Source organism: Onychostruthus taczanowskii, unplaced genomic scaffold (assembly GCF_017590055.1).
Source record: "Onychostruthus taczanowskii isolate IOZ18803 unplaced genomic scaffold, ASM1759005v1 scaffold89, whole genome shotgun sequence".
Classification (NCBI taxonomy): Eukaryota; Metazoa; Chordata; class Aves; order Passeriformes; family Passeridae; genus Onychostruthus; species Onychostruthus taczanowskii.
Genome location: NW_024506882.1, coordinates 1,206,444 through 1,217,570, shown reverse-complemented (window position 1 = coordinate 1,217,570; position 11,127 = coordinate 1,206,444). Strand labels below are relative to the sequence as shown.

The 11,127-nt window shown below is 60.4% G+C and overlaps 1 protein-coding gene across 2 annotated transcripts in view; it reads right to left on the bottom strand.

Moving 5' to 3' along the window:
- Positions 1 to 9,803, bottom strand: part of HNF1B (HNF1 homeobox B) — a 20,631-nt gene extending 10,828 nt beyond the window's left edge. Inside the window, exons 1-4 of one of the 2 annotated variants that reach the window (XM_041425287.1) lie at positions 9,466 to 9,803; positions 5,013 to 5,212; positions 3,530 to 3,794; positions 2,873 to 3,114 (exon numbers count right to left, since the gene is read on the bottom strand). In XM_041425287.1, the coding sequence (XP_041281221.1) occupies positions 2,873 to 3,114; positions 3,530 to 3,794; positions 5,013 to 5,212; positions 9,466 to 9,803 (1,045 nt within the window). The remainder of the gene's footprint in view (positions 1 to 2,872; positions 3,115 to 3,529; positions 3,795 to 5,012; positions 5,213 to 9,465) is intronic. The other variant, XM_041425288.1, reaches the window with a different exon arrangement.
- Positions 9,804 to 11,127: the final 1,324 nt, after the last annotated feature.

Sequence of the window (11,127 nt, the reverse complement as noted above, 5' to 3'; positions counted from 1 at the left end):
TATATATATAATATATATAATATATATAATATATTATATATTATATATATACACATACCCATATATATTTATCTATATATCTATATATATCTATATATAGATATATATATATATATATAAGTAATGCATTTTAATATATATCCATATACACATACATATGTATATAAATGTGATTGCTCAGATATTGATCTGCTACTCTGATGTTTGCAGAGCAGGGATGGATGGATGGATGGATGGATGGATGACACCCTGACCCCCACGGGTGTACAGCCCCCTGGGACAGGCTCAGGGATGCTGTGCCCCACTTTGGTTATCCCTGGACAGGCTCAGGGATGCTGTGCACCCCATGGGTGTCCCAGGACAGGCTCAGGGATGCTGTGCACCCCATGGGTGTCCCAGGACAGACTCAGGGATGCTGTGCCCCCCTTTGGTTATCCCAGGACAGCCTCAGGGATGCTGTGCCCCACTTTGGTTATCCCAGGACAGGCTCAGGGATGCTGTGCCCCCCCATGGGGGTCCCTGGACAGGCTCAGGGATGCTGTGCCCCCCGGCCGTGGGGCTGGGCTCTGCAGGGAGGGCGGCCCTTTGTATGCAGGGCGGGCTCGGGGGGCGGGCGGTGCTTCCCCTAATCTCATCAATGCCCCGATTGTCTTCGGGGCTCTTGAAGATAAAAATGGCATAAGCCAGAGTCTGCGCCATGGCACCGAGATAAAGCCCCGAGTGACCTTCAAATCAAACAGGGAACCAAGATCGCTGATAAAACCCCGAGTAAGGGAAAAGTCCAGCCTCGGAGAGGAGCCTCCGAGATAGAAAGGCTTTAAGTATTTACCTCCAAACAGTTAAAAACTACAGCTCGAGGCTTGACAGATGAGTCCCCAAGAAGAGGCCGGAGGATGTTTGACTTTTACAGCTCTCATCCCTGCCCCGCTGTCATCCCGGCCTTTTGCAGGACCCCATTGATGTCCCGAGGAGAGGCGACCCCTCTTTGTGCCGGGGCACGGCAGAGGTTTGCAGCTGCCCCGCACTCCAGCCGGGATGTCCCGGCCGGCGGGGCAGGGACACTGTCCCTGCGCTGTCATTAAGCTGTTAAGGCATTGAGCGGCCCAGACGCCGCCACCTCGGGGCAAGGACAGTTCAAATCCCAGCATGGACAGCCACGATGGGGTCAGCCAGGCAGCCAGGAGGGGATCCCCAAACATCTCTTGGAGGAGTTCCAGCAGAGATGCACCCGGAGGTGTTTCGGGAGCTCTCAGACCCGGCTCTGAAGCAATCCCGGCTGAGCTCCATCCCTGCCTGCTGCCCCCAAACCAGCGCTAAAACCCCACGGCGTCCCCATCGCCATGCCCATCTTCTCCTCCTCGGGATGGATACAAGCACCGACCGCCAAGAAATTCCCGCAGCCGAGCCCTGCTGACCCCTCCAGAGGGGCTCTTCTCCGCAGCCATCACTCCTGCCCCGCTCAAAGCCCCTCGGGGTGGGCTGTCACCGGCCCTATAGCCACGGCCAGCCCCTGCTGGCACCGCTCCGACGGGAAAATAAAGGTTGGGGCTTAACGGCCCTCCAGCCCCGAGATAAATGCCCGCGGTTACAGTAATTGCTGTCCCCTAATAGAAGAAAACAAAGGCTCTCGGGGGGTGCCCCATGTGCGCTGGCAGGCCGGGGGCACATCAAAGGCAGCGGGCTCCGTTCAAAGCCCCGGCTTAATTGTCAATTAAGCATGCACGGGGGGACAACGCCGTGACAATGCGGGGCTGCATGCTGGTGGGGCATTGTAAAGCCCGCCGCGACACCGAAAACAGCTGATTCTGCTGACAATGTGCTTGTAGGGCACCTTGTAAGCAATCAGCCGCTGACAGCAGGGCAAACGTCCTCCCCGTCCCCGCCATTGTGCGGGGCATTCCTGGGGCAGGGTCACATTTTGGTCACATCCCGGTCCTCGGGATGCTGCCGGTTCCTCCAGGGCCGGGAGGTGCCCACGCACATCCCCGGGTACCCCTCGGGGGTGCCAACACCCGAGCGCCGCTGGCAGTGTCCCCAAGCACGCTGCCCTTCCCACGGGGACACTCCGCCACAGGGGTTTGCCTTTGTAACCGGCTGGCTGCGTGTCACACACGCCAGGCAGGGTCATTTCCAGGAGCTGGCTGTGTCCGAGGGGACGCGGGGCAGGGGGGACACGGGCCGAGCCCCCCGTGCCACCCGCAGGGCTGCAGAGCGCAGCTAAGGGACAATGGGGATTGTTCTCCCAACAATGGGGAGCGATGGGGATTGTTCTCGCCCCTGTCCGCCCTCCCCCGGTTATCTCCCACTTCAACGCCCCGGGGGTTTTTTGGGGTCTGCTCAGCTCTGCCCAGTCCTGGGTGCGGGGAGGAGGAGGAGGAAGATGTCACCCTGCACCCCGGCAGCTTTCTTCATCCACGTCCCTGCACTCTGGCTCGGGGCTGCTGCAGAGTCACGCACCCAGCCCGGGGTACCTCGGCAGGACACCCTGCCACCCCTTCCCTCGGGCATTGCCTGTGCACCCCCCGAACCAGGGCTCCCGGTGGGCTACATGCCACGGACTGGCACCACCGGCACCACACGGCAGGCACGGGGCAGCCCCTCCTGCCCTGCTGGGCACAGCCTCTCCCTGCCCAGCCGAGCCCACACGGAACTCCCGTGAGTTAAACCAATCAAGCAAACACTGATTTATCCCCGGCGTGGCGGAAATCCAGCCCTCGCCATGTGGCCGTAACGCTGCAGTGACAGCAGCGCTGCTCTCCATCACCATCCCTGCCCGAGGCTGCAGCAGGGACCAGGGGGACATCCTCTCCCTGCACACACGGCACCCCTGAGCTCTGCCACCGTCACCCCCAGCACCCTGGGCGAGCCTTACCTGGCATTTTGCTGGGCGGGGAGGCGCTGGGCTGGTTGTGGTGCGGGGAGCCGTGGGACAGCAGCAGGTTCATGCTGTGTGGGGGCTGGCCCGAGCTGTAGGCATCCATGGCCAGCTTCTGGCGGAATGCCTCCTCCTTGCGCCGGTTGGCAAACCAGTTGTACACCCGGACCTCGGTGACCAGGTTGGAGCCCAGCCCGTGAGCCTTGGAGGGGGACACTCCTCGCTGCAGACACTCGGCCCTGCGAGGGCAAGGGACACGTTGGAGCAGGGGTGCTGCTGGGGGCAAGCAGGGGCCTCGGGACACAACAAATCTGGGGGAGTTTCAGCCCTTCCTGCTCTCTTTACAGCCGTGCTGTAAAGGCCAACCCCGCTCCCTCTGATAACGCTGCAGCGTCCCTGTGCTGTCCCCTGGATCATCCTTACAGCATCCCCATCACATCCTTGGCCTAGCACGGAGCTCACTCTGCCCCAGACATATTTCCCAGAGGGGGAAAATATGGCAAGGAGAGGCCTGGCAGCTCGGCAAAGCTGTGCCACGAGCTGTGAGCTGGGGTGGTGAGCACAGCGTCTCCCACAGCATCTCCCACGGCATTCAGAAGGAAGGCTGAGGCTGTGGGCAGGGAGGGCAGCACAGGTGTGTGGAGCAGCCATTACCTGTTGCACTCCTCCACCAGGGTCTCCCTCTCCTCCTTGCTGGGGTTCTTCTGGCGCTCGTAGGCTTGGTACAAGATTTGCTGGGAGGCCGGCCCCCACTTGAACCGATTGCGCCGCATCTTCTTGCTGGGGGTTTCAGAGCAGGCGTCGTCGAGCTGGGCAGCCCCCTGGTTCTGCTGATTGAACTCTGGAAAGAGAAACAGCAGCTGATCCTGACTGCCTTTGTCTGTCATATTTCCACAACCCTGGACTGCCTGGTTGAACTCTGAAAGAGAAAGGAGCAGACGTGAGCTGGCCTGTAGCCGCCGCTCGGAGTCACTGTCCCGCGCAGAGGGGGCCCCCCACGACCCCTCCCGCAGCACCCCGAGCCCACAGCAGGCTTTGGAGCCAGCCAGGTGCTCCCTGCCACCCATCCCGGGAAGGGGCCAGCCTGCTGCCACCCCTGTTTAATGGGGAGGCATGTGCAGGGCATGCTATGGCCATGCATATTCATGGGCAGGGCCCTTGCCAGCCTGCACTTGTTTTGGGAGGATTTTTCCAAGCCAGGAGCTGAGCAGGACGGCTGCTAAAGCCCCCCGAGAGGGTGCCCCTCTCTGCTCACCCACAGCTCCCCTCCCACTCCCCTCCCAGCGTGGTGGGACGCCAGCCCCGTGCCCGGGGCGGGCAGCACCAGAGGTGACCTTCGGCGGCCGCCCCAGCCCCGGCTCTTGTCACCACGGCAGTAAAGGGAGATTAATGGGAGGGTTTTATTATTCCCAGTTTTGCAGGGGAATTCTCCCTCTTTTTATAATGGCTTTTTCCCCCCCCTGTGACAGAGGGGGGGAAACACAGGGCAAGGCTGGAGCAGGCTCTGTTTGCTCTAACGTCTCAAGGTGTGTTTTCAGAGCAATGGTATTTGGTGCTGAAGCCTTTTCTGCACTTCCCCTCTGCTGGATATTGCATCCTTTTGGGAGAGGGAGGCAGAGCCTTTTCCTGGGGAGTGCCAGTGCCACTCAGGGCTGCTTTGAGAGCTACAGGACAGCTCCCAGGGCAGGGAAGAGCAGGAGAGGGGCACAAAGGAATAGTCTGTGTGCTTGGTCAAAATAATCTGCATTTTAAACAGCACAGACAGCAGCAATTCAGGGATTTTAAATTTTCTCTCTCTACATTTTTTGCACTTAGTCGAAAAAAAATGAGCAGCCCGAAAAATAACAAGGAAAAGGGGCAAAGGTGGGAAAGGCACCTAACTGTGAGCCATCATTAATTGCTTTCCCAGCTCTAACAAACACAGATACCCAGAAATTCAGCCGTGTGGATGAGCCGGGGGGAACCCTGCCACCAACAGGGGCTCTCACCCACTTTTCCTACACCTTAAATTCAATTTACTTGGAAAACTGTTTTGGGGAGGTGCTGCACAGCTGGAGCCCGGGGGCTGTGCTGGCACCAGGGGCAGGACAGGGACACGGGGACCCCCTTTTCCCCCTCCATTCCCAGGGGTACTTACGGCGGAGGATCTCCCGCTGCTTGCGGACGTACCACGTGTACAGGGCAGCTCTCTTCTGGGTCTTCATGGGGGTGCCCTTGTTGAGGTGCTGGGAGAGGTGGGACTGGTTGAGGCCGGTGACATCCACCACCTCCCGCTGCGGGATGTTGTGCTGCTGCATGTACCCCTTGATCATCTTGGCTGCCCGCCACGGGTCCTCGCTGTGGGCAGGGAAACCAAGGGTTAATATCTGCTGCCCCAGTATTTGCTTCTTCCCATAATGGAAACCTTTCATTACCATTATTATTATTATTATTAAAACGGTTTCAGAAGGACACAGGATCCTTGGAGTGTGTGTTTTTCCCCAGGCCCCCAAAACAGCCCGTCCCACCCCGGGGCTGGCGGGATGGGGGCTCACACCCACCCCAGTGTGGTGGGTTTGCCAGCCAGACTGTTCCCCCAGGCAGGGAGAAGCAGAGAGGACCCCAGTGTCCTGATGGGACACACCAAGGTCCCGTTAATGCCAGGGAAGCTCCTCCAGGCCCTCCTTGGAGAAGCACAGCCCGTCCCTGAGCCGCTGCCCTTCCGTTCGGCGCGATTTCCCCGTGGAAGGTACGCACACCCAGCGGGACACACACATGGATGGGCACGGGGAGCCCATCCTGGTCTGCTAACAAAGAAAGAGAAGTGCTGGGGATGCTTTTCCTGCCCTGCTCACGGGTGCAGCACCTGCACTGTGCCCGTGCCCCCGGCTGGCGGGGACCCCTGCACTGCCGCCGAACCGAACCCGCCGCGCTCGCTGTGCAGCTTCTTCCTTCCATTCCCACAGGGATAATGATCTAAAAATCTCAATATCCCCTCAAAAGGGACCCTGTTCCCTCGCTCCCACAGCTGTACACGCACTGACCATACGCAAAAGGCTGAGAAGCCAAGGTCAAACCAGGCACACAAATCCAATAAGTCCCTGAATGCAAAACCGAAACCAAACCCCTGAAAATTTTGAGTCATTCCTGATTATTATTAAACACTTGAATTTGGCTCCTGTAGGATCCAGGTGTAAATGACTCTTCTCTAACTCACACTACTTTACTGACCTTGGGGTAGCTGACGCCGATTTAGAGTCTGCTAATTAGAGTATTTTTATTTTAGAACAAATAAATTACAGCTGAAAATCCAAATGCTGTCCGTGGTCTTTAGCTCAGTTGAATGCCCAGTGTGACAGCAGAGGAACAGGCCAAAACACCTGTACTGTATCCAAGATCCCAGGGTTTATTCTGGGCCAAAAGGGAGCACTTTCAGCAGTGAAAAATCCATGTGAGCCCAGAGCTGGTCACAGTCCTGCACTCAAATAATGCGATACCCCAACGCCGCTTGGAACGGCCGTCCAACTGCTTTCCCAATTCATCCAATTTATTACTTACTTTGGATCCTTCAACTTGTCAAGTGAAAGGAAAAAAAAAAAAAAAAAAACCCCAACAAGTAGATTTCTTACTTTTTTTCTTGAATGTAGCTTGAAAACAAAGCTGGTTGGATCCACGGCAAAATACCGGAGCAGAGCCAAGCAGGGCTTCGTCACAGCCGGGAAGGAGCCACGGAGCCTTCCTGGAGTCCCTGAGCCTGTGCCCAAGCCTGTGCCCAAGGCTGCATCCTCCAGGCAGGGGAACCCCGCTGGTTTTGGGGGGTCCTTTCCGTGGGATGGTTCCCAGGAGAAGGCGGGAAGCGAGGGGAAGGATGTGGAGAAAATTCCCTTCCCAGCGGCACCGGGCAAAGCGGCCGTGCCCCAGCTGAGGGGCTCGGGCAGACCTTTGTCACCAGCAGCTCCTGCCACCCTGATCCCGCTAATTACTGATTAATAACGAGTTAATGAAACAGAGCTCATTATCATTTCTAAGAGCGGTTTGGTTTGCAACGGAGCCCAGGGCAGCGTTTCCTCAGAGTGAAACCCAGAGCACCCTTGGAAAATGTCAAATGAGAGACTCGGGGGCTACAGAGGAGATTTTGAAATTCAGACAAAATTTGGCAACGTTTTGGTTGGAAAAATAGCTGAGAATTAGGCAAAAAAAGTCACAGAATTTCCCTCCATTTAATTATTTTTCAAAAGGCTTCACCTTGACATTTCCAACGTGTTTCACACTTACACTTTCAAAGCAATTATTCAGGTCTTAATTTCTGAGAAGTGATTTTTCCTTTACGAATCAACTTGACCGTATTCAAAAGGGTTAAACAACCTGAAACCAAACCCAAACATTTTGTTTCATGTTAAACAAAATGTTTGGACTTGACCCAAAATGAAACGTTTGAGTGTTTGTTTGGCCTCTTTTTTTTTCCTTTCTTTTTTGGTAACCTAAAAAGCCAGAGAGGAAAACCTTTTGAGTCAACACCAGCCCTTATTCTTTGATTCTGTCACCAAAATGAAACAAAACAAACATTAATTGTCCAATCTTCAACAGGACTTTACTTACAAACAAAACCAAAACCCCGACCCAACCCAGGAGTGCTTTCTAATACTGGAAAACCAGTTTATAGCCCTGGCTCCACGGTCCTTCTCACCAAAACCACGGAAAGGTGTTTTCCTGGCACAAAATTAGCCCCACAAAGCCAATGCTGCCCGAGAAAGAACCATTTCCCCATTCAGCCTCACACACAGGTGAGGGCAAAGCCTGTTCCTCTTCCCAGGGATTCCCAAACCAGCTCACCCATTTTGTCAGCCTCAAAACCAGGTAAATACACTCCACATCCTCAGAGAAATATGCCAAGGATTTATACAGATGGATTATAGACCCAGCTCCCTGCAGAAATGCCATCCTGGCCAGCATCTCCCTGCTCAGCTGTGCCTGCACTCCCCACACCCCTCGGGGTGGCTTTGCTGGGTCCCCAGGGCCGCTGGCCTTCCCAAAGTCCCCAGCCCACAGATGGGATCTGGGTGCTCCTGGGATTTGTTTTGTGCCTGAGCGAGGTGTGGGTGAGCCCCGGCGGGCGGGATGGGCAGGCAGGGAGCCGAGGGGTGTCTGTGCCAGAGCTGGGGACCCCAAGGCACCCAGCACAGCACGGGTGGGCAGCAAAGCCCAGACCACGGCCCCAGAGAGCTGCAGGGCTCCTGAGCAGCCCCAGGGATGTGGGAACAGCCCGGCAGTGAGCCTGCCCTGGGTCAGGACACCAGGGGAGCGGGGAAGAGGGGGCTCAGCCCCCAGCACGGCTGCAGTCGGTGTCTCCCGGCTCCCCTACCTGCTCCCTCTCCAAGTACAAAGGCCTCCCTCAGAGCAAACACGAGCTCTTTGCAAAGGCTCCTCAGGGACATGTGCCCGCTCTTGTTTGCACCCAAGGCAAACTTTGCACAGAAACACCTGCGGGAGCACAGGGATCCCGGGGCTCAGCCTGCTCAGCACCCCCGGGGGTGGATGTGGGCAGCAAGGAGGGCACCGGGGACAGGTGGGGGCACCCAGGGGGGCTCCGTGCCCCGCAGGAGGGGTGGCAGCCCATCGGATGGAGCCCCCTTGGCACCCGCAGGGTCTCAGCCCGGGTGGGCACGGGTGGCACTGCCCTGTCCCCAAAGGGCACCGCCTGCCCGGCTGCTGCCGGGGCAGGACTGCAGCGCGTCGCTGCCGAGATCCCGGGGCAGAGCCGGGGCTGTCCCGGGGCTCCGCAGGCTGGCAGAGGGCACGGGCACCCACGGCCGCGCCCCGGCTATCGCGACAGGCACCGGAACGGCAGCGCCCGGCGGGGACACACGGACAGAGCCCGAGGTGTGCCCGCCGCCCTCGGGGCTCCCACCTGCTCACACCGGCGCCGCTCCCCCGGGGCTCCGGAGCGGGGTCGGTGCCGCCCGCCCAGCCCGGGGCTGCCCCGTTCGGCCCGGCCCGGCCCTGCCCGGCTCGGTTCGGAGCGGAGCCGCCGCCGTCGGGGCTTCCCTCTTCCTTCCCCGCTCCCGGTCCGCTTTACAACCCCGGCAATGAATAACCCGCCGGCCCGATCGCCCTGATCGCGGCCCTTTGTGTATCTTTCTGTTGATGATTTATAGAAATAAATTAATAACGCCCCGGGCTCCACGTGGTGCGGTTTATGTTTGAGCCGCCGGCGCGGACGGACGGAGCCGGCGGCCGCTCCGAGCCCCCGCGGCCCCGGCAGCCCCGGCCCCGCCGCCACCGGAGACCGCCAGCCCCGACGGGGCGGGGGGGACGCGGCCGCCGGCTCCGGCTTCCCCCTGCCCGCTCCCCTCCGCCGCGGGGTCCGGACGAGGCAGCGCCGGGCAAGGGAGCCCCGGGAGCCGGCACCGGGACTGACCGCGGGGCGGGCAGGGAGCCCCGGGAGCCGCCACGGGGTGGGACACACCGAGCAGGGAGCGCCGGGAGCCCTCACCGGCTTCCACACAGCGGGAACGACCCCCGGGCAGGGCTCTCGGGGCCGGGGCCGTGGTGCCGAGCGCCTGCGGGCGGATCCCGGCGGCGCGGGGCGCGCCCGGTGCCGGTGCCGGTACCTGATCATCCTCTCCACCTCCGCCCGCTGCTCCACGGCCTCCTCCGTGTTGAGCGACTGCAGCTCGCGGAGGATCTGCGGCGTGTCAAAGTCGTCGCCGTCCTCGGAGCCCTCGTCTCCCGAGAGCTTGCCCTTGCCGTGCCCGTTGGCCAGCGGCGGCAGCCCGGCCCTGCCGTCGGGGGGCCCGCCGGGAGACAGCGGAAGGCTCTCCAGCTTGACGCCGAAGCCGGCGGCGGGCACCATGTCCTCCAGGGCGCGGATCAGCCCCTCCTTGGTGGCCCCGGAGCTGAGCAGGGCGCCCAGCAGCTCCCGTTGCAGGGCGCTCAGCTGGGACACCATCCTCCCGGGGCCGCGGCGCGCCCGCCGCTCGCCGCCCTCCTCCCGCTCCGCCCCGGCCGCGGCTGCTGCGGGCCGCGGGCCGCGCTCTACCAAGCCATGACCGCCACCATAAGGCATTATACCTTATGCAAATCAGCGCCAAAGCCTCTCCTCCGGCCCCCGCCCCGGCCCGGCACGGCTCGGCCCGGCCCTTAGCGCCCGCCGGGGCGGACTTTGCCTCGCGGCCGGCGGGAGGCCCCGGGGGAGCGGCGGGGGCAGCGCCGGGCGGGTCGGTGCTCGCGGGACGGCGGCGCCCAGCGCCCCGGACCTGGCTGCCGTCGGGGGTCCCGCTGCCGGTGGTACCCCGGCCTTTCTCTGCCCGCGCCCCCCGGGCCGAGCCGAGACCCCCGGTGGGTTCGGCTGGCTCGGGCGCTGTGCCCGCGCTGGAAGGGGGCCAAGACGGGAAGCCCTCCTGGTCTCGCAGGGGAGGTTTCTCCCCGCAGTCCTCCGATGTGTGGGGTCCCGCTGCCCAAGCCCCGGCACAGAGCAGGAACGGGCTGTGAGGGTCCAGGGGAGCACCCCCAGGACGGGGGTTACCAGTGGGGGTCGTGGGCCCCACTGTGGGGCAGATCTGGGGACAGGCTGACTGCCATTGAGCTGTGCAGGACAGGGAAGGACAGCCAGTCAGCAAAGGGGACACTGCGGGGACAGAGGTCACAGGGGACACGAAGCCCCCACTGACCTTTGGCAGCAGCCAGGGCTGGGAGCAGGAACAGGTTTGGGAATGGGCAGGGGAAGAGATCCAAGCTGTGCTCTGGGGTCTGAACAAAACCTGCTTTTCCTACCGCTGTGAATGCACCATGTCCCAAAGATCAACAAATTCACTCAAATCAAAGCAGGCACAAGACAAGAGGCAGCAGCACACCCAGAGCAGGGCACAGAGCAGCCTGGCACCTTCAGGGGAAGGCAGGCCTGGAATCTCCACTCATGACTGCCCAGTTGCCCAAAGCACTTCCCGTTCCTGCTGCTCTTGGCAAAGGCCAACAGCTTCAAACCCAGTGCTCCCAGCCCAGATTCAGACTTTTCCAGGGCACCCAGAGTTACCTGCCCATCTCAAAGCACACAGAAAATCCTGCCAGCCACCAGCACCCAGGGCAGACCCCAAACGCAGCCCCAGAGCTCCTCAGGGGCTCAGCTGCTGGTCCCTGACCCCCTGGCCGTGGATCCCCTCAGGTGAACACCCTGTTTGGTTCCTGCAGAGCCAGGCAGAGGCACGGGAAGGGAAGGGAAAAGCCCTGCTCCTGGGCAGGGAACAGCCTGTGCCCGCCGGCGGCGCGGGTGTTGG